General features: G+C 39.4%; 1 protein-coding gene across 1 annotated transcript; it reads right to left on the bottom strand.

Moving 5' to 3' along the window:
- Positions 1-1,153: 1,153 nt before the first annotated feature.
- On the bottom strand, positions 1,154-3,536 carry tmem250 (transmembrane protein 250). The gene is made up of 2 exons (XM_085411314.1): positions 3,330-3,536; positions 1,154-3,075 (listed from the first exon to the last, which is right to left on the bottom strand). Exon 2 carries the CDS (start codon positions 2,916-2,918, stop codon positions 2,499-2,501), a length of 420 nt encoding a protein of 139 aa, XP_085267440.1. The 5' UTR covers positions 2,919-3,075; positions 3,330-3,536; the 3' UTR covers positions 1,154-2,498.
- Positions 3,537-24,004: the final 20,468 nt, after the last annotated feature.

Here is a 24,004-nt window from a genome sequence, read left to right as displayed (position 1 = left end):
GATCTTTTGTTATTTAAGCACACACCTATTGTCATTCATTTTTACAAGGACTTTTGTTTTTCCCAGTTGTGGCTTTCTGCCCAGCCAAACCAGTAAAAGCCCTAAGTGTAGCCTAATTAAATGACAGCTTTTGCTGTTTGCTCCAGTAAACTGTCATTTTGCAAAGCTGAATGTTGAAACACGATATTTTACTTTCTGCACCGACAACAAAACCCGATCTTGTGTTTCGTACGCATTTCCATATTATCGTTTCTCACAAAGGCCGGGTTAAAAGTTCAAGATAAGAGCTGAAAAAATAGAAACAAATGCAAATGTCGGCGAAACTGAGAAGTCATTCAGTCTAAGCAAAAAAAATAAATAAATCAGCTTTTCATACAGAATGAAGAAATGAAACTGAACAGTGAATGACTTAATCATCAAGCCCACCTAAAGAGTATGTTGGCATCATGGGACAATTCATATTCTCTAGTTCTCTGTGTAATTCGGGCTGTCACACTGACCTGGCTCAGAACATGAGGCATATGATGTGTTGATCCAATGAACAAAAGCTTATTGTTGCTCTGATTAGCCATTTATAGGCCTTGTGGGTCTGAAGCATGTCTCAGTCAGCCCACCAGCCACTGTGTTGAAAGTTCAAATCTAAAGTTGGCGCTCTGTACTTCCAGCCTCTTTTGCATGCTTTCCTAATCATAGCTATCCAACCTGATGCTTGTGCATGACAAGAACAAAAAATAGTTAAAATCTTCAAAGCAAACCCAGGTTTAGAATTAAAGTGCTCATTTCAGTGCCTTCATTAGTTCCAGTAAGGCATACTTCACGGTATGTGAAAATGAGGCTATATAAGGTGATTGGGGCACAGCCATCTCCATTGTTATGCTTGGCACAAACAGCAGGATCTAGTTGTGGTTGGTGTTTGCGTGCTGGAGGAAGCTAAACAGAGAAGTCTGTCAGAGCAGCTCCAAGACCATGTGAAGAACGACTGATGGAACACTTGACCCAAAGCTGTTTTCAGTTTGAACTGTCACACACTCTTATGACACAGCTCGAGGCATGCCGTCATGAGTGTTAGACTACACAGTAAACACATTCATTTGGCCATGCATTGTAAAGCACAAACCAGCTCATGGAAAAAAAGAATTTATTAAACAGCTTTAAAAAAAAAATGTTTGTGACTCAGGCTATACCCTTTGCCCTATTTTGCCCAAAACATATAAAAAACACAACAAAAACTTTCTGATGCAGCACATTCAAGGCAAAAAAACTCCCAAAACATCTTACCTGATTTTAATTTGGCCACTGCCATCTCCTTGTTCACCTCTCCATCACTTACAGGACTTCTGCTATTTTCAGATTGCTCTCTGGAAGTCCTACGTTTTAAACACTTGCCCCCTCCACAGGCTTTAAACTCGCGCAGAAAGGGAACGTCAATACCTGTGTCATCATCTGTCATCTAGCTATGAGACCAAGTCTGAAGGCTGGTTGCAACTAGGAGCACAGGTGTTGCTTATTTCCTGTCGCTCACGAGGTTGTGCACCATCAGTTCGCCTCCTCTCCCCTCCCCCAGGAGTCAGACTGTCTAAGGGAGGACATTCAGCACAAGCGACCTCAAAGCTGGGGGTTTTTTTTTGGTCATACCAACACAGTTGTGGCTTTCCATCTGCCCTCCTCACCAGATTTGGATTTTTATTACTTTGAACACTTCCTTAAACTCTAACTCAGAGTAAAGCGTCACTGTTTTGACACAGTGAAGAAGATCCAGTGCACATCCCAGATTCGGGCGGGAACAAGACTTCCAGGGAGCATTCTAAAAATCACAGGAGTGTGCAAAGGCTTCAAGCACCAAATCAACAGACAGTGGCCAAATTTGAATCCAGGGAAGTTTTTTTTTTTTTTTATTCATCAGGTGGAGTCATTTAACTTCTTTTTTTTTAAAAAACTGTGCTTTCTATTTTACATTGTATTTTTATTTATACACAACATCATTTAAATGCACTGATTCATACACAGTATCATGACATCCTCTTTGTGCTCCAGCATGACTTTTTTGTGGCACAGATCACTGACGTGCATCCACAGTCACGATGCACATCAGTCATCTGTTAAGTCACTCCTCCATGCAACAGACTTTAAACAAACACATTCCTAGACGAGATGTCCTTTAAAGTCCATTAAGACGGTTTACAAATGGCACAAAATACAACAATAACTTATATAAAGTCACAAGTCTCACTCTCATTTTTGACATTTCTAACTTCTCTGAAGTATGCAGGACTGACATTTTTTAAAAGAACAACTATTTAACTGTTTAAGCCACGCAGGCTGGTTTAAAGATCGCATCAATGCTTCTGATGCTTCTTATTGGATTGTAACCTTATCTACAATAAACCAAATGAGATTTTGCGCCTTTCTGACTACAGCAGAGTCAAATATAAAACAGAGTATTTGAGTGCAAAACATTCCTATCACATGCCACATTTCTCATGTTTCTCATGACAGAGCTACATATCCACGAACACCATTAAGCACCAGCCGAGTCCCCCCACCAGAAACATGGTGATCTGCATGCTGTATATAATCAGGTCATTAAGCACACCCAAGTCCAGTCGCCGGTGCCCCAGCAAAAGCAGGATGACAGACAGCTTGTATTGCAGGCGCAGGAGCACACGCACGCTGATGTACTGCAGGAAGAAGAGCGCAGAAAGCGACACCCAGAGCAGAGAGGTCAGCAGGCTGCAGCCAAAGTAGAGCAAGAAGCGGAGGAAGCTGTACATGCAGCGTGAGCGCAGGTACAGGTCAAAGTTATTGTACTTAGTCCGCACTAGCTTGGAAGTGTGTGCCGACCCACAGGCTGAGTGCATGCAGGTGGTGTGGGGGCCATGGAAACTGCGCACCCGCCGTGGGATGGGGATCACAGGCATGGATGGGCTACAGGAGCCCAACAAAGTGCACTGGAGTCCTTGATCCAGATGTGAAAGCTGCTTCAGGGGAGGCAGTCAGCTTCATGGGGAGGGGATCCAGGGTGCTCGCTTCCCTCTGCTGTCAGTCAGGGGTTCTCTTTAAAAATGGAACAAGGCTCTGTGGAGAAATTAAGATGGTTAACATGCTTTTAAATGCACATTCAAACGGCACACACACCTACAAGAAAGGCAAGCTTATGCAAACAATACCCATAGATATGCACGTTGAAAAAGACCTATGTATATTTAAAAAACTTAAGCTAGTGATCATTTTTGGGTGATTAAAACATAGCCACAGCATAGTATATGCAACCCCAAAGCATCCTTTCTTCATATTGTGGTCTAGAGCTAAGTAACAGTGCAGAATCTTACATGAAACACCGAGACGTCTTCCTCCACAACGAAACAAAATATCAAGGCTGTTTGACTCGCATACGTCCAGAGGATTGCGTCACATTATTTAAAATTTCCAGCAACATGCATACAAGCTTTATTTTCCTATTTTTTTTTCTTTCTCAAGATAAACCGTGAAGGCGGCAGCGAGCCGGCGCGTTTACGTCCTGTCGCAAAATATACGAGTCATCCTGCTGTGACGGCAGAAGCCGACTTAAAGGGGAAGTGCTCCTCAAGAAAAGGAGCTTGGTTTAGATTTGTGCTTGTTTGCTCGTATGTAACGTTCAGCTGCTTTGCAGTTATTTTAGCAACCGCGTATTAGGCAAGTATTACGTATGGTTTGCGTAATATGTCGACTGTAGATATGTGTGTAGGCCTACTACAACTCGAAGGCTAATAGTATTAGTTTAAGCTAACTTCAAGGGTCAGAGTTTCACAACCATTTGGCCTTTAGACCACATTTCTTCAGCATGAATAACATTTAGAAAAGCAGCACACAGTTCCTGGATATGTTTCAGTCCTTACAGTGTGCAAATAAGATCCAGGAAATATCACATTACCATTTTATTATGTTTTTCTTTCTTTTTTGTTGTTGTTTTGCCTCTGTACACCATCACAATGGATTGTAAATTAGCAATGATAATATGTGATTGAAGTGCAGTGTTTTGGTTTTAATTCAAGGTGTTTTTTTATTTTTTATTTTTACATAAAATATATATATGGAGTGGCCAAGTTTAAATTTTTTTTAGTACATCCTCAAGAAGTGGTCAGCAATACCTAAAGGTGTGAAAGATCACAGAAGGTAACTACAGTGCATGATGACAGAATTCTTTCCATGGTTAAGGAAAACAACTGCACAAGTCAAGAACTCCTACAAGGAGGTAGGCGTATGATTGTCAATGCCTAAAGTCGAGAGATGCCTTCATGAATGGAAATACACAGGGTTTGCAGCAAAGTGCAAACCACTGGTTACACTCAAGACTAGGAAGGAAGTAGGTAAGATTGTATTTGTCGGAAACGTTGTCAGCACAGTTCTGAAAAACAAACAAACAAACTTTGGACAGATGAAACCCAGAGTAACTAACACCAAAATGATCATAAGAGATAAACATTGATGTGAGTTTGGCCGATTAAATTCGAGCATCTGAAAATGGAGGACTGTGTATAAAACTGGTTGCAGTTCTAAAAAGTTCATGCAGAATTTTGCATAAAACTCCTTGAATTAACACGTAAAGTCTGCACTTCAATCACAGTCACATAGTGTATGATTTGAAATCCACTGTGGTGGTTTATAGAGCAAAACTGCAAGAAATGCTGTATCTAATTGTGTGTTCACAGTCACCTGGATGTCTCATTAATCAGATCCGTTCACAAATATTCTGAATTCCTTAAATCTTGCCCTTGACAAATGCCCCCCTATTATAATCAAAGTTATAACAATGTGAGTAATGTAATGTCAATGAAAATATAAAACTGCAAGAACACAGCTAGTGCATTAAAAAAAGCATTTTCAGCCTTTCTGAATACTGCTAAATAATATATATATATATAAAATCACAATAACATCTGATTGGTGTGTTGTTTACCACACCAAATGCAATAAAAGCTACCATTTAGGACTGTTGCATTAGACTGCATTAGTTTACCTTGACCTATTAAACCTACGTGTGTGTTAGAGAAGCCAAATTGGAGTCCTGTGACTTTCGGCCGTTTTAGTAAAAAGACGCTGTAAAGGGCAGTCTGCAAACCAAACACACTGTTGCTATGCGTGTCCATTTGGACGTCCTCATAAGCTGTGTGCCACATAAACATGGTCAAGTCTCTCTGTATATCACGTAACCTTCACTGGGCAGATTTATTGGTCAGCCCAAGGATTACATCTCTGGTATCTGTCAGCAAGCCAGATGGCAGCAGGTGACCATAAGTCATAATAAATGCAGGGGTATTTTTTAAATTTTTTTAAAGGCGTTTATTACAGTTGTTAATAGGGATCTGGGTCACTTTGCTAAGAATTTAAAGGTGTATTATGCAACATTAGAAAAACAAACCTATAATATTTAATCAAACAAACATTAAGCTGTCACCGAGGCTGAATATACGAATCTGTGTGCTTTTCTTTTGCATTATGATTGATTTTAGTAATGAAATCCATAGCATAATAATTTGAGTGGTAGCCAAAGTCTGAAGTCAGCTCTGACCTTACAAATTTAACGGCCGTATACTTATTAAAATTAGTATTTTCTGTGCTCACTGGCACAAAATGTTATCGGAGCGCTTTCCATTATAAGTTTGTAGTGGTTCTCTTCACTCCTTGAATCAAAAAATGTCTCTCGCCGATCTCCCTTTCCCCCAATTTTTCTCTGTATTACTTAATAAATCTAAAACGGCACCATACATTTTACAGCACACTCTTCAAGGTGCCATGGTGCGCATATTTGATAAAAGTTACACTGTAATTACAATAAAATCTGTTCTTATCAAAACCTGCATTTCAGTTGTTGTGTATAATCTCCGTCTGTATCACAACTGTGTGTGGGCATAGATAAGTTAGTGCAGCCTTTAAACCCACTCATATTCTATATGTTGCAGACAGTATTGTTGTATTCTACAGATGCCTATATTGCTTCCTTCAGTGAGATATTTACCAAGAACGTTTTCTCTTAAAGAGCTCTTAAAAGCTCAGGGTCGTTGCCGTAGCGCTTATTGGAAGCGAAGCTTTGAATGCTGCATTTCATCATCATTTGCTCATGTAATCATTAGCGCTAATGTATAAATGTGACCTTTGGCTTAGCGAGAGACAACTTCTGTGCAAGCTTCAGGTGAAAAACAAGGATAATTCTCATTTTTAATAGAAAAAAAATGTTACCCCCTGGAAATGTGAACCTTAAATCTGCATGTTATTCCCATTAGGGATAGAGGCTGAATCCACACTTTTCTTCATGGACAATTTTATCACAACCCAGTCATATAAGTATCCAATAGTTCGCCTTTAGCTGTACACGCTTTTTAAAAAAAAATTTATTATTTTTTTTACCAAGCTTTGAAATGGGTCTTTGGATCTCTTTGGGGACAAAACCTGCAGCACAGGTTATTGGACTGATTCCACTTGGTGAGAAACTTTCCTGCCTATCTTTCTCCCTAACTCCTCTTGAGACTTAAACTTTTAATGCGCTTTGGTTCTCTGGTTCTTGTTAAAAGATAAATTGTGAACATTTAGAGAAAAAAAAAGGTCTTGAAAGCAAAGAGACATATCCTGTTCTTGGGTATAAATAATACTGGCCCAGTAGAAAGGGACACGTGTGAAAACTAAAGTGCAGAATAAGATAAATATGAAAACAATAAAACTTTCATTAGTGGAAAACCAAGTATACTGCATCTTAAACACATTCACTAGCTCTCAAAATCTTATTCAGCTCACTCTTATGCAATTTACATTTATTTTTAATTGATATCAGTCACTTAAACTACAAATCAAACTAAACAGAGCAAGCAGAGTTTTAGTTTGGAAACCTTTTTTGATCATTTTACATAAATGTGTGTCACACTTTTCATTCCTTTGCTTTTATTTTCTGAAACATTTATTCCTTGTTGGATGAGACTTTTCAGCTTGGATTTCAGCCGAAGAAGGAAAACATTTTAATTTACCACCACTGGAGGGAGCTATTTCTCCAGGTTTCCCCTCGCATGGCTGACTAAAGGGCACGGCACTTAGCTATCTCTTCTTTTCCTCCTCGAGGCTCTTCTGAACAAACCCACCTCCTATGTTATTGCCTTCTTTCATAAATTAGTACATTTAGTGCCATTACAGCTGCAAATGCCACCCACCAAATGGTGCCAAGTTCAGATGTTGGCTTCCCCCCGCATCTGGTTAATAACTTCCCATGTGCTGAGGAAGCTCCGATGTATCTTACCATTACCAAGAAAAATGATGTCAATAAAGTAGATGCTACTGATTTAGGACATTCAAAAGCCTCTGTAATGTATGTTTGCTGCATTATGGCAATGTTACTGACTCATATTTTTCTCTTCCAAACCACGAAGAAGAGGTAGAGCGCTGCCTCTTCTTCACGAGGGAGGTTAGTCAGGGGTAATATTCTCTGCTTCCCCCCCTCTAAGTTTACAAGTACCTGAGGGATGGTGCTTTTAAAATGTCCTCGCTCTGGCTACTCCTTCATCCACTGACAAACTGCAGAAGGCCCAATCTACTCTGTAATTGCATCCTGGTGGAGTGGAAAAAATAATCCACAGCTGAAGCTATCCGCCCTCCACCTCCCACCCTCAAAACCTTCCACCAATACACTGCCTCTATGACCCAAAGAGTGTCCAGAGTAAGCAAGATTAAAGGGGCAACATGTCAAAAATCCTCTTTGACTTCTTGGTCTAAATCAATTAATTCATTAACTAAGTAGAGGTCACAGCCAATAGTTTGGGCTAAGACAAATTAAATCAATTAGTCGGGCTTATAAGATGAGGAAGACTTTAATTAGTGAAAGTTTAATCAAAGCCATTTTTTTGCACTGTGCTGTGTTATGAAGAAGCTCATTGGATCTTCTATAGAAAGATCTATTGGGCCTGTCAGATGAAAGTTTGGCCACATATTATAGACAAAATGTGTGTGCAGTTGTTCCTTGGTCTGAGGATGTGTTTATGTTGAGTAATCATTTAGTTCTAGAAAAATGCAAATCATAAATAAATAAATAAATAAATAAATGTAATAAATGAAAATGTGATAAAAGGCCCTAACAAACGACCGACTTCCAGGACAGTACAGGATGCCAAGCTTCAGCGAGAGAGAGAGAGAGAGAGAGAAAAGTAACTACCCAATTAAACCAATTAAAATAAAACATGACACACGCAGCTGGGTCACACGGCTGCTTCCAAGTTGCTTTGCTATATAAAGATGAATTATTACCATTAAGCAAGGAGCTACAAGCCTGTTCGGTGTTTCATCATCTCTTGTGCATGTGTGTCCCTTAAGTGCATGCATCCTTTGTGTCTTTCATAATCCTGTCAAACCATCTGTTAGCATTAAAACCTGCTCCTGTTGCGGTACAGATTTATTTGGCCAGATATTACTTTGAACTATTGTATCTCAAAGTTGTGTGAGTTGTGTTTCGTAACCACTGGAGCAAACATCCAAAATGCAACCACTAAAAAGTTAATGTGTCAGAAGCAGTGTTTTTGTTAACTTTGACACCTTTCTGTTGTCCTGTCCTGCTCTCTGTCCTCAGACACATGTGGCTGGATTGGTCCAGGCTGGTGTTAATCCTTGGCATGTGTGTACTAGGCTGGATTATGAGCGGATGTGGAAACATCTGTATGGGTGACTGAGAGGGTCAGGAGGCTCAGACATAGAAAAAAAGGGCTCTCTTGCATGTATGATGACCTGCAGGGGGCATGGTGAAACAGCACCAGAAGTTACGTCAGGTGTGTGTGGAGGGAAAGTGAGAATCAGATTGTAGAATCGCTTCTGTGTTAATTAATTATTGGGACAAAAATGACAGCGTGAATGAAAACTAATGTACCATGAGGAAGGAGTTGTTGATCACCACAACTGATAAAAATATAGCTGACTGCAAGGGCAAAGAACAGCAATTCCTTAAATAGCTACCTAAGGCTAGGTTCAGAGTCCATGTTATTATCCATGCATCCATTTTCTAAATAGCAATAAACATGTCTACAACTGGCACAAAAATGGATTTTGTCTCTATGAGTATTTCCCACCTTTGTAATAACAGTAGAGTTTAACTCACTAGTCACTACACACTGGCATTATTAGTCATGTAGTTTTTTTAGGTGGCTACTTTAAGCTAATAGCTGTTTGCTAGCCCATGCATTACCTCAGCTAATTCAGATAAGTAGTCTGGACCACTCCACCATATTTGTGAAGTTGGTACCTTTTAGAAAATACAAATAACACATACAAGGAGGTGTGTTTTACAGTTTTGATGAGTATAATTCTTGCATTTTCTTATATTGTAACTTTGTAATGAACATGCTATCAGTGGATGCATCTTGCTAACCAAATAAGATAGCATTAGCTGATAAATTAGCATCCTCAAGTCTAAAAATGGTTTTGATTGTCCTCCCACTGTTTCTATTTTGCATACTTGTTGTGGTTTTGTGTTAACAACACTTTGTCAATGCTTCTTACTCTAAAATAACTAGATGCCATTGCTCTAAAAGTAGGATCAAGGATTCTTGGTGTAGTGGTTGTTGTGGCTACATTCAGCCTTTATTCACAAGCTGAGAGTCTAATTGAAGGAAAAAAATCTATTTCACATACACAAATGCTTTAAAGTTTTAGTCAAGCTGTACAAGGTATAGTATAAATAATATTTGGTTCTAATTAGAGATAGCACGATACCACTTTTTTTATGTCCGATACCGATACCGATATCATAAATTTGGATATCTGCCGATACCGATATGAATCCGATATAGTGTGTTTTAATCAACAAAACTGTTTTTTTAAATATCTTGCTGCATTTTGTATAAGTTCATACTCAAGTTTAAAACAACAACTACACTAAAGCTATTCTGTTATACCTGTATGCAAAAAAAAATATTTCATAGTTCAACAATACTGATCAATCTAATAAACTCAAACCTACACCATCCTCCTTATTCTGGTATTTTAAAGAGTACTTAGCGTAAATATTAAGCAACCTAACTAATAGGGTTCCAACTCCCAGCAACAACAAAAATAAATAAATAAAAAATAGGGAACCACCCCTCACGCTCCACCTCATGATGCTTAATCGACGTAATCAACCTTAATTTGATGCAGTGTGAAAAAAAAATGCAGAAAAGCCGATCAGCTGATCATTAAGCAGTTTCATGATTGAAGTAGCAGCAAGAAGAGGCAGTCGCTCCATATATCGTTTGTTAAGCTTAACGCAGGAATGCTTTACAAACATTCAGAGATGGACTTACACACTTGCTTTACTTCTCTCGGGATAACTTTGTCGGAGATGAAATGCCGGGTTGCTAGCGAAGCTCCACATGCTATCCAGACCACCGACAGGTCCCGCATGCCACAGCCTCTCTATCACGTGAGGCATACTGCTCCGACGTGCTAACGTTCTGAGGCGAGTTACGGCGTGTTGCAAGTTTTGTGAGGTGCTTTTGTGATATTTAATGGATCGGATTACATTTTTTATTTTTCTCCGATATCCGATCCAGTAATTTAGGTCAGTATCGGACCGATACCGATACGTAATATCGGATCGGTCCATCTCTAGTTCTAATGAAATGGCTGAAACAAAGGAATCGTTAGCTAACATGATGTTAACTGTTATCTCGTCATGAGATAAGCAGCTAGTTTAGATGATATTATGAAATAAATTTAGTGGTGTGGTAGCCCAGTGTTGTTATGCTGAGTGAACTAACAGCTGCTGTGCACTCTAAGAAATGATACATTGATGTTGCTAGCATTATGTAAACGTTTTATGTTAAAATTAATGTCACAATTGATTTTTAACTCTAAACACAAGGATATTGTTTTGATTTTAATTAATAACACAATATTTCAATACAACAAAATGCAGTACATTAAATTCAACGTAAAAAGTTCATTTAAAATGAACAGCACTTTAATTTGAAGAGGATTGTCCTAACAGGCTCTCCGTACTTCTCAATTTGCACATGTGCAGTGTGGAAGTTTGAACAACTGCCATTTTCAACCGAAACTTGCATCATGCTCAGAAGCCTGGATAAAATCCATTGCCATTTGAGGATTATTTGGTAAGTACAACCATTTAAGGATGACATATTTGGTTAATGTGTACTAAATGATAAACATCCGACATTTTCGGGAGTACTTCTGTATGTTTTATTTTAAAACAAATGATGTCTGGTAATTTTTTTTTTTTTTAGCATTCTAGCTTGTATGCCTCTCACAGGTGTTATTAGTCAGGCATTTAACAAATATTATTGGGCCCACTTTGGTGTAATTTCCCAAAATGTTTTACGATTCATGTTAAGCTGCAACTTGCCTACTAAGAACTGCAGCTTTAAAATTACTCCCAACATCTACCGCGCATGCTCCCTGGTGTCAGTAATGAGCACCAGGAGCGCCAGCGATCCGATCCGTTTGAAGAATGAAATATATGTATAGTGTATTTTAGAAACATGCATCAAATAAGTTGCTACATTGTTTGAAGGAATTCTACCCCGTGTTGATATCTGGTTTAGTGTTAATATCAGTGATTAAAGTGTAAGACATGCATTTATCTTGTGTCATTAAAATGCAGCATTATGTGTAATACAGCTATATGTAATGCATTTAACTCCTTGTATCAGTTCCATTGATTATCAAAGTGACAATTTGTGTGTTCCCCCTTCATTTTATGTTGGTCAGCTAGTTCTGTCTGTCAGTAGATGCAACAAAAGTGGCTCAGATGTGATTGTGGTTACTGTTATCTTTTATTGTAACTCTTGTTATCGTAATAAATACCAGAAAATATTGTGATAGGATTTTGAATCCATATTGCCGAGTTCTAATCTTCTATTTCATTTTAACATTTTTAGGGGTACAATTAATAATTATATTGTTGAACAGTCTAGAATTGATTAAAGCAAAAGTGAAAGCTTTCATGTATTGTCAAAAATGAAAAGCTTCTAGTTTTGTGTTCATATATTTGTTGATCTGACTCAGAAGAATCAGTGCCTAACCAATCATTAACCTCACTGAATGTCACTAATGTGAGTTGTCAAACATTGTTTAATTACTCATCGCTAATCACTCATCTGTTAATATTTTTGACTTTGGTTTGGGAAGAGGTGGAAAAGAACCAAAATCTTGTCTCACATTGAGTTCTTATCTCCACCAGAATATCAGCATTGATGTTCGACGGGAATGCGTCCTATAAAACTATCTGTGTCTACTTAAATAAAAAGCCAGATGACCTGTTCAAGGAATTCTTGGTAAGTTAGAAAAGGGGAAAGATCAGTTTGTTTGTTTGTTTGTTTGGTTTTTTTAATTTGGGATAGTAAATTGAAGGTGGGCTCATTTGTTCATATGTATCTATATGCAAGTAACTTTTTCCCCCCTTTGTTTTCATTTTAAGGATATGGATCTTAGTGCAAGAAGAGAAACGGAGCAGCTGACTTTAGGAGTCTGTGTTGTCAGACATGAAGGAGCAGACTCTGCAGATACACCTGAGGACATTGGTGTCATCATAGAAGGATACACTGTGCTGAAAGCTCTTAGTGATGTGGCAAAGGGGTGTGCCCTCCTGCTTGGACTAATCTACAGTCTAAATCTGAGGTACCCAAAGCACCTGAAATACATATTTGAATTTCTTCAGAAGGTGCTGATGGAGTTGGATGGGAACAACCTATCCATGAATGTGCAAGTTCTGAAAAACAAACTGCTTGAGTGAAACAGCCTGCACTGAACTATAGAGGACACTGAACTGGTTACAAGATTCTCAAACCCATCTCCTTGCACTTTATAAACTGTTCAGTTTGAATTCCGCAAGAACTTCTGCAAGGCCTCATACTTTTTGGCATGCTTTGTTCATGTTGAACTTTTACCACCATCCAGCTACATTGAACAAGACTGCTCCTAAGTTTGGACTTCATTTTAAGTTTTGGGGAAAAAAAAGGTTTTTTAAATATGGACAAAAATGCCACTAAAGTCATTTCTACTTGTTGTTTATAGGACTGAATTGTGAGTTTTCCATTGTACCCGAAGCAAGTTTAAATTAAGTCATGTTAATGTTAAAAATGTTGGAATCACAACACTTTCCAGTTTTAATAACTTGATTTTAACATTCTGCATTATGTCTTCCTGTACTTAATATGCACTTGCATATATGTGAAGATATTTTTGTTTAGGAAAAAGGCATTGATCTAGAATTTTGAACAGCTCAAAGTTTGCTTCAGCACATTTTACACCAAGTGTTATTAAAGTTGGGTTAACTGAATAAAATTGTGTTTGATTTATTCAATTTACTTTAAATAGAGTAAGTAATTTAATCCTATAGTTTCAGTAGAGCTCGTTTAGGGTTAGTCAATTTATCAGATGTACTTAAAATTTGTTGTTCAAATTAAATGTGTCATACATTTTAGATTTCACTAACCCAGTTGTGTGGAACCGGTTGACATAACTGGGTGGAGTAAATGCAACATCTTATTTTATAGAGTAAGTAGGGCTTGTTTTGGTTGAGTAGATTTTATTTAGTGTTGTCAATTTAAGTCAACATGTTAGTTAGATCAACATTATGATATTTAGTTAATACAACACCATTCTTGTGATTTGCATTTAATTAGCCAAAGCTTGACAGATGTACTTAAAATTTGTTGTTCAAATTAAGTGTATCATACATTTTATATTTCACTAACCCAGTTATGTGGAACCGGTTGACATAACTGGGTGGAGTAAATGCAACATTTTATTTCTTAGAGTGTGTGAACTAACAGATTTCTGGAAACATCGGGATAACTGTAAGAGCCAAAGTGAAAAAAAGGATGTTTTAATGTTGAAATTTTGCATATTACAAATCAAACTATATTACCAGTTTTCTACCATACACATCTATTTTAAAAAATCTGTTTTTGTCCTCGCTCATCACAAACCTTCAATGAGACCACGTCCTTGGGGTTTGTGTTTAGCATATAGAGACATTTCTATCTAGCTTGTGATGCACAGACATAAATATGCATGGATGATTTAGAGAGCAGGGGAGACTGGAGGGATTAGACCCGCTTCACTTCATACTGGGAGAGTTTGAGGAAGGAGGAGGTTTACATCAACAAGCCCTGATTTATGTTGGAGAACAGATGGCAGAGAAATTGCTCTGTTTGGAAAAGATGTGCAGTTCATTTCAGCTGATATGAGAGAGGGAGGGAGAGAGACAGAATTGATTGGCATGGACAGTGAGGGCTGAGATGCTGATGTAGGGTGAACTTTACTTTTACTTAAAAGCAAGTTAAACTGGGAGCTTTTCTTATCACAAGGCTTTTACATTCGCCACAATATCCTTGATGATTTTGTGATGGCCATTATTTTACTGAAATGTATCTATTTTTATAGCCAACAGTTGACTTGTAATGGTTGTGTGAACCCTCTTGGCTTCTGAAGGTGGACAAAGCAGAAATAACATAAGAATGACTGGTTTAAATAAATGATTGGTAATTTTGAGCATATGTTGAGTCCCTTTGTTTACGTCATAATTGATTTTTAGTCAGGAGAACAGTTTAAAACAAGAAAGAAATAACGAAAATTTTAAAATTAGCCAGAAAACTGGTTGGATTTGATTTCACACTGTGTGTCTACCACACCCATCTTCAGCTTTTTTTTTTCAGGCAACACATGCTTAGAGTTGTATGGCTGCAGACTGAGGTTAAGGTTAAGGCTGTTAGGACACCATTATACATTTCGCACTGGTCTTTTTGCGTGCTGCCTTAACGTCATCACGCAATGACTTATATTTATGCTCTCAGATGGAAGCTGCTGCAGAACTCCCCTAAATGATAGGTGTTGCCACTAAGACAATACCACCACTTGAGGACTGATATATGAAAGGAAAAAGTTAAAACAGGATTACGTTGCAGAGTGTTTGTATTTCAAAGTTTTTTCCATAAAGTCTCGTGTTTTCAATCTGTTGTAACATCTTTCTCTGTGAATCTCTAAGCTTCTCTAATGATACATCATTAAAAGGGCTGTAAAACCTAACACAGCCATGCACTTGTGTCTTCAATCCAGCTGCTCTAGCAGTGGCACAACATGACAGATTACAAAAATCAAGAAGTGCATGTCCAGATAAAACAAAATCAAAATGCCTGTCATTGAATTTATAAACAGACACATCCTCAACACACTGCTGTATCAATCTGCAATGATGAACAAAAATCATCCACAACATACCCCTTTATAGGAGGGGACTCAGCTCAACTGATTTCCAGCTGGTTGTATTCTAGCTAGATTCCTATATAAATGCAGAGGTGCTGAGAAGCTATGTCATATTGCAGTTAAATCACTATGAAATTCCTCCACAGTGACGTAGTTGCCTCTACGTCACTATTTGCGTGTGAATTTCTTTTTCAAAATTATGAGGTTCTGTCTGGACTCTTAATCTAAGTAATTAATGTAGATATTTGAATTTCTTAGTATGTAGATGGCAACAGATTTGCAATTTCTGTCAATTTATCACAGAACTAATAGAAATTAATTGCTTTAGTTTTCCCTAGTTTGACTGTAGTATAACTGCCACATGTCTCCTACCTCCTCCTTGCCTGCTGTTTAACTCTGTTTACTGTGTGCTATATGGCTGTTATTTAATCTGTGGGGATCGCACTTCAACAATGAAGCTTTCCTGGCACCAGAATGGAAAGTAGAAGTGTCAGAAATAGTCATATGGCGGTGGTGAAGAGGTGACAGTCATTTTAAACTCTTGCTACAGGCCATCTATACTGACTCTTTAGAACTGTCTCCATTTGTTACCCTACTTGAGTCAACAAGCCTGTCCACCACACATCGGCATCTCTGATGTACACACTGTTGTCAATTAAGAATCCATACACTATCATTACATCAAATAATTGGAAACCTGATACAGTGACCACATACTGGATCAGATCAATACAGCTCCCACTTCCAGTCAGCAAATTTGGACACACCCAGTCTAAGAATTTTACTATATAATTGATTTATGGAGATTTAGTCTACAGGGACATATCGATCCAGATGAGGTAGCTTGGATTGTATGTGGGGAGTCATTATTATTGTTATGATTAATATGAACAAACACCCATATGCCTGGGAATTGTTAAAAAGACCAAAAAACATTATGATTTCAAATCAGAGGAACAGTCTTTGGTCATAAAGCAAACTGCCATAAGGCTTCTTGATTTTAACAGGCTTGCAAAGAGAAAAAGGTCAGCACTAATGAGAGCCCCTGAGTTGGGGATGTGTCGATACAGACAAACTGAGATGGGTTAGAAACCCAGGATGTGTGATCTGACTGGATGTCAGCCTGTGTTTGCATGTTTTTGTGTAAACAGACTCACAAATATATGATTCAAGTGAAAGGAAACTAGTAAAGTAATGCTCGGACCACTAGCCACCATTAGCTTGATTGGCCTGAAAGGTCATCGGGGTCAATTGATGGGTCAATCACATTGTCGATTTGATGACCCAACCACATTGGCTTGGCAAACAGAGGGCTGGGTGCTGGATACACTTGCTCCTTCTCCCTTGGCTTGAGTTATTGTGCATACCAAGGCTACGATACATTACTGCAGAAAAATCTATCCGATCACTTATGCTGATTTACGTTTGGACTGTGCTGCCTTGTCAAGCCTCTTGACCAGCTCGTGTAAACATTTTAATGCAAGAAGATTTATGCCGCAAATCATTTCACAGTGGAAAAAATACGAGTGCATGAGATGTGACATTGAAATGGCGTGTTTGTGCTGGATTTTTGAAACCAGGCTCAGTAAGTAAGAAATATTATATTTTATGTGTGAGCTTTCTAAGATAGGTTTAAGAAACAAAACAAAACATACAACTATCTCTAACTTCACTGATGTATCGGTTACTGCCAGGCCCACATGTGAATTGGACCAAAACGAAGCCTAGATAGAAAGGACAAGATAAACGCATCGGTTTTCTAAGCCCGTCTCCTAACCTGTAACAAAGTGCCAGGAGTCCTGCGTATCTTTATCTGCGGCCCATTAATGATACAGCAAGTACAAAAGTACCCCAGCTCGGATACCACTCTTCCTTTAACTGGCCAAACCCAGAAAGCCTGGGCTATCAGAAAGAAATACCTCAACCTTTTTCCCAGTGACATGATGCCAGGGTCAAAAAGTTAAGGGTCATGAAACCAGGTGACCTAACCCAAAGCTAACCTCAACCTAATACTGCAAAGTCTGATCTACATGTTGTCTACACCCATTCTTAAATATCTGGTTCACTGACTATTAAAGGTCAGTTTCCTGTTTGCAGTTAGACTTATAATATAGGTTTAGAGTAAAAACTACATGAACATAAAACAAATCTAGTGAGATAAAAAACATGCATGCAAGTATGGACTATGGCACCTTTACGTTCTTATAAGCTTAGCATTAAAAATCAAATGCTGCAGCTGCTTGTTAATATAGATGTTTATACTATATGTGTATACTAATCCCTCAACCTGGCTGGAACTGCTTATTTTCTTCTTAGCTGTCCACACCTCCCACCCATCTCCATCTTTTGCTCCAGATGTAAGCAGCACCTCATATTTCTTTAGTTGCTGACTCATAAAGTCAGTTGGTGTTTATGGGATTCCCGCAAACGTGTATGCCATTTATTGAAAGACAGGTACAGCGTTGCATTTTATTCCTTAGCATATACTAAGGAATAAATTCTGACACATAGTAAAAGCAGTACTCACTGGTAATAAAACACACACAGACATAAAAAGTATAAATGAAACAAAAATCAGGTTAAGGATATCAGTCACCAAGTCTGCTGTTTTTACAATAGCTGTTCAGCAGCGCTGCAGATCAGGTGTCCAGCCTCACACACGGTGACCCCAGGTTTGCAGGTTTGCGGTTACCTCAAACTCCTCCAATATTAAACACAGACATCTATTATCTGTAACTGGTCTCCATTTACACAGGAACACATACAAGATAATGCAAGATACACGTGCAAGTGCGCACACACAAGTATGTGCCTTCACATGTGCATGTGCGCTCTCTTTGGTCATGCAATGTGCATGTGTGTAGGTACATGTGAACGAAAGACAATGAATGTGCTCAAAATAAAATATTTAGGGGAGAGAAACACATAGCCTGTAAAGTGCCTGCGGTAAACATCATCAGGAGGAAGAGGAGGAGGAAAAAAGATGAGGCAGGTAAAGTGGAATTTTGTGGTTATGCTGGAAAATAGGCAGCATTTATTTGTGAGAATTCCCACTTCACAGCAGCTTTTAACTACATGATTTATTAGTAAATAAATTTAGGCTTGATTGTGGATGACAGTGGTTTGAATTGTAGTGAATTCACACTGACCCTTTATTACATTTGTCAAATTCTGTGTTTCCTGTATACCACTCTTTTAGGACATTTTTGAGCTTTTTATAATTTCAATATTCCCCCCCCCCCCCCCCCCCCCCCCCCCCCCAAAAAAAAAGGCCCATAGCTACTCACCATCATGGACAACTAAACTGGACAGCATGAGGAACCAAACCAAACAGTCCATGCACGACTCCAGCAGTACACCCAGCAGCCTGACTCATCTTGCAGCTGACTCCTGCACAGCTCTCAGTATCTTCTGATTGTTTCAGTCTGACAGCATATGTGACGTCCAGTTTGGTTTGGTTAAGCCTCTGAATTGTTTGGCCCACGTGAAAGCAGCTGAAATTAAAAGTAAAAAGTCGGAGAAGTCATCATCTTCTATGTTAATTTGTTAATTTGCTAAGCTGTTGATAGCCAGTTGTATGCAGTATTGGACTAGACTTCATTTAAGCCACACAGCAACCTCATATGCTAAAACAAATCCAATGCTGTTAGGGGCTTGAAGACTTTAGTGAAAGGTGGGATATACTCCATATGTTGTAATAAAAAAAAGACGAAGAAGTTAAATGTTGAGGTTTTCAGGTTAGTAAATTTTTTGAAGCCCTTTAAGCCTATAAATTATGAGTACACCTTGGTAATTCTGTCACGGTAGTCCCTAATCCAAAATCTTCACCCACTCCTTTGGGAAAATCTCTTGGTCTTTGGCTTCTAAATCACATTGTTCATAGCTAATTAGGTCTGTAACTGCTTGTATGCAATTAGGTTTTAGTTATTTATCCTAGAAAATACCAACTTGTTGCATCTAAAAACTGTGCTAAGATGCTATAATAGCTTGTGGAACCACCCTCAGCCTAACTTGAAGTAATCAATTTCTGTATGACAGTCTCTCAGGAGCACCCTTCTTAACAATGTTGCTTCAGTTCAATTCATTTTTACTCACATAGTGTCAAATCACAGTTGTAGTCACCTCAAAATACTTTATATTGTGAAGTTCACTGAAGTTTGCAGGTTTTATTTATGCACAGCACTCTTAAGGGCACTCAACAGCATTTTATTGAGGCTGAAATTTGGACTTGCCACACCTGGATTCTTTTTACACTACTCTGTTGTAGATTTGCAGTTGCACTTGGGTTCATTGTTCTGTTACATGGTCCAATTTGGACCAAGCTTTAGCTGCTGGACATATGGCCACGTTTGACTGTACAATACTTTGGTATACAGAGAAGTTAATGGTTGACTCATTGACTGCAAGGTACCCAGGTCACATGGCTGTAAAACAAGCCCAAAGCATCACCCCTCCACCACCGTGCTTGGCATTTAGTATGAGATTTTGTGCTGATGTGCGGTGTTTGGTTTCCATCAAACACGGTGCTGTGGATAATGGCCAAGCATTTCTGCTTTGGTCTTGTCTGTCCGAATGAAATTGTTCCAGAAGTCTTGTGGTTTGTTCAGATGTAACATTGCAAACCTAAGCTCTGCTGCCATGTTCTTTTTACAGTGAAGAAAATTTATCCCGGCACCGCTTCAAAACAAACCACGCTTTATCAGTCTTTTTCTAATTGTTCTGTCATGAACTTTAGCATTTGTTATGCTAACTGAGGCCTGGAGAGTGTGAGATGTAGCTGTTTGGGTTTTTTTGCAGTTTCTCTGAGCATTACACAGTCTGACCTTGCTGGGATGACCACTCGTTGGAAGACTTTGGCATTGTGTTAACATATACTACAGCCAGCAAACTGCCAAAACGTCTGCTTCTATAGAGGCGCTCACACTTGCTGATGATCTATTAATCAAGTGCATTTGATTCACAGCTTCTTGCTGCTACGTACCTTCTTAATTCATTTGATTTTCTTTTCGCTATTTTTCGCAGGACTGGATCAAGTCTTGTGAAAACTGCTTTCTCTTTTTTAAGCATGTTTTAAGCATGCTGTTGTTTGGACTGTTTTGTTCTAATTAAGATATTGTAATATGAAAAGAACATCAATTTTCTCATTTTATTATTTTATCAGCTTGTACTTTTAGTTTCCTGAGCGTAGACAACTTAAAAAAACTCTCAGACTCCAGCTCTTTCTCTGTGATTAAAGGTTAGAGCTACACATTTTTTGCCTCCAGAAGCCACATTTTCAGAGCTGTTTACCAACATGACAATTAGGTCTTTCTCCTTGTATGTTTTCATGCAACTATAGTGCACTTCAGAGCTTGTTGTGACTTATCCTACCCAGGTGGGGTTTTGTCTCAGTCAGCTTGGTACAAAGAGCGTTTAGCCTCTCCTGAATAATGAGAGCATCCGGCAGATGGGGACCTAGGGATCGAAACCTGAGAGTGACATTCGACGCATGCACACACACACACACACACACACACACACACACACACACACACACACACACACACACACACACACACAGGGGATCTGGGGACTAAATGTCTTCAGGTGGTTGGTGGCCGTGGCGTTTCTTCTGGACATGTCACCTAACCCACAACTCTCCCTGACCCCTGCTGGGTTTCCATGTTAAAGACTAAATGGAGCAGAAGTAGTGGTTGGTATAAGCATATTCTCTCCCCTGGCGTTGAAGTGAAAGTGTCTGCTCTGGTTGAAACGTCTTGATATTTTTCTTATGCAGTGTGCAGACATCCAAAATTACTTCACGCAGCAAACTTAAAAAAAAAGAGGCCTAATGAAATATACAATCAATGAATCCTCACGGGGAATTGCAAAATGAAACCTCCTTTTAACATTTTATACCTAAGTATGCCATGCTGTGGTTCAGCATTCACACAAGTTCATGTCCCAGCTGTCAAGCAATCAGAATTACTGTATATTTGTTGGCCACATCTACGACTCGCCCTGAATGCGGTGCTCAGTAACTTATTGCCCCGTCCCTAACCTTTATGGGCAGAGGGAGCATCCATCATCTTAAAGTGCGATCTATTCCGGTCCACCTTCAGCCGAGGTGAAGGGGTGGGGACCGCTGAGCCAACATGTGTGCCGGCACAACTTATGGGCTGTCAGCACAAAGTGCAGAGCCTTGCCGGAAAGTGACAACCGCCGAATGACTGACAGTGACATTGCACCATCATCTCCGCTCTGCATATGAGTGTGTGCTTACGTTTGTGTGCTTGCTTTCCCGTAATTAAAGTTATATTTCTGCCTTTGCCCCAGAGGATCTTTTTAATTTTTTTCCTGCAGTCTTCAAAGAGCAAAGACTGCCACTCATCATTATGATGCCTTCATTACTGCCACCTGAAAATGTGACTGTGCCATATTAAACAAACCTTCACTGCGGCAGTGTTGACTCTCATCTTTTCTCAAGACGGCGTTTTTATTTGTACGTTTCAGCGTGGCTCTATATTTTTAGATCTTATTCACCCAACCATGTTCATGTCTTTCCTGTTGATGCCTCAGAATTCTCTTGCTGTCTCGGTGCTATAACAGTCTGCCCCTGTCTTTTCTCAAATTTTCTCCTACGTGACTCCTCCTCCTCCTCTTTTATTTCTCATTTTTTACCTCAGTTTTTCCTCACTTTCGTGTATTCTCGCCTCTCCTTTATGCCATGTGCTCTCTCACTGCACCCCCTCCCCCTCCCCCCGCCGACTCTCCTCTTTCCCATCAGCACCCAGGGACTGATGAATGCGTGGCCTCCTATTGATCGCAATGGGTGATGGATGATGGCTGGGAGATGAGTGATGGGGTGCAGGCAAAGGTGCCAATAAGGGGGCAGCCAGAGGGTGGGGTTTCCCCTACTGGTGTTAATGGGAGAAGACTAGGAGAGACGGCCGCTGTAGCAGCCGCCCAGCTCCGCCTTTTCAGCCCCAGCTACAGCAAGGTGCTGTGTTTTTACTCTAGTTTGCATTTTCTTTTCATGCAGCATCTATGGGTCACACTTTTATGTGTATTGCGCATAAATGCACCCCAAGCTCCTACATGCATGGTTTGTGCAACTGCCTGAATTTGCAGAAAGTGTGCTGAAATGTGTTCTGTTGGTAGATGGAGGGTAAGGCTGTTTAAGTGTGCATGTGTGTGGGTGGGGGGCGGCGTATAGGTGGGGTGGAGTGCCCAAGTGGTGGTTAGCACGAAAAGATGATGGATGGCAGGGCAGGAGGGGAAGACTGCTTTGCAGCTTCAAATTGATATCCCAGCAAATGTTTTTGTCTGCTGTGAAAAATGGTGCCGCAACTCTCATCTCCACTCCACTCCAAGCCCACCCCACCCCCAGCCACACACCCCACCCTCTTTGGTCTCTCTCTCTCTCTCGTTCTTCTGGGCTTCTCCCTCTGCAGTGAATCATGCCCTGCAATCCATTTCTAACACCCCGAGCTTCACTCCTCGTTTCCAAGTATTCTGACAGCACCTGATCACGGCCCCGGCTTCCTGGCTTTCCACTCACATTGCATACCTGGCCTTCATTTCCTTGTTGCCATAGAAACCCTGCCTCAGTTTATTGTTCAACACCTCTCATCCTTTACCCCTTTCTTTTGCTGTGCCCCTCCTGGCTCAGCATTAAGACCAACCGATCAGAGTGGGCTATCAGTTGTGAGCTATTGCTCCAGCTCCTGGGAGGGAATGAAAGAAAAAGTAAAAGTCCTCCAGAGAGACAGAGATTACTCTCTAATTGAGTTGGTAAAAGAACCACAGAGTTTGGGAAAGCAATGCTATACAGAATCCTTGAATACAAACTTCTTAAAATATGACTTAAAGCAATTGCTTTAGGTGGTTTGCAAATGTGACATTTTAGAATAAAGATAAAAAATAATAATAATGACAAGATGTAGTCAGTAAAGTATTGAAATTTAATCTATATCAACATACTGTGTGGACAAGACTTTATTTTTTATTTCTTAAGGATTCAAAAAAAAAATGTTAAAAACAAATCAAAACATTCCAACAGATGGTGGGCAATGTTTGAAAGTGCTCTAAACTTGGTAGTTATTTAGTAAAAAAAAAAAAAAGTGTTCAGGATGAGGAATGAGAGTGTAATGTTGGGAGAAAGGGATGACGGAGTCGAGCGATAACGGGGGAATAACCGGAGAGATAGGGATGAGCTCACTTCTTTTTCTGTGCTTAAGGAGAGAACCATCTGCAGGAGAGATTGTGGCTCAGATTAGGAGTGAGGCGAGGCTTCGGTGGAGAGGATTACGGTGGCGGAACAGAAGCAGCACTAATAGAGGACAATCCAGCTGCCTGGGACGAGCTCTGCCACCCACCCGGGGAAAAACAAGGAAAAGACAGACAGATATTGGGAGATACAAGCTTCACACTAAAACATGCTTTAAAAGTAGTAGTTTTTAAATTGCTTTAAAGAATTTATTCTAAAATCTTTTGAGAGAAAGACACCAGATTAGGAATGATATAAATCCGTTTTTGGTCATCTTACCTTCAGTAATGAATCACTGAAAACCATGAAAACAGAGTTTATTTGTGAAAATCAGAAAAGGACAAAACATATGTATATCATCTTTTTTTTTTTTTTAATCCAGTGATGTAAAGAATCACAGAACAGCTGAGGTTTACTTATATTTATATACCCTAAATCTGAGGTTAGAGTTCATCTATCTTTGGCTCCAAGATAACTCTAATCCTAGTTCACTAACTCGGCTGCCTAGTGAAGGGGCCAAGAAGCCTACTCCCATAAGACCAATCT

This window comes from Rhamphochromis longiceps, linkage group LG7, assembly GCF_057381845.1.
Source record: "Rhamphochromis longiceps isolate RC_006_pf linkage group LG7, R_longiceps_female_GT1.1, whole genome shotgun sequence".
NCBI classification, from domain to species: Eukaryota; Metazoa; Chordata; class Actinopteri; order Cichliformes; family Cichlidae; genus Rhamphochromis; species Rhamphochromis longiceps.
The sequence above is the reverse complement of the archived record's forward strand: the minus strand, read 5'-3'. Positions and strand labels throughout refer to the sequence as shown.

Coding starts and splice junctions, on each gene's coding strand:
- tmem250 (XM_085411314.1), bottom strand. CDS start 2,918: ATGCCTGTGATCCCCATCCCACGGCGGGTGCGCAGTTTCCATGGCCCC.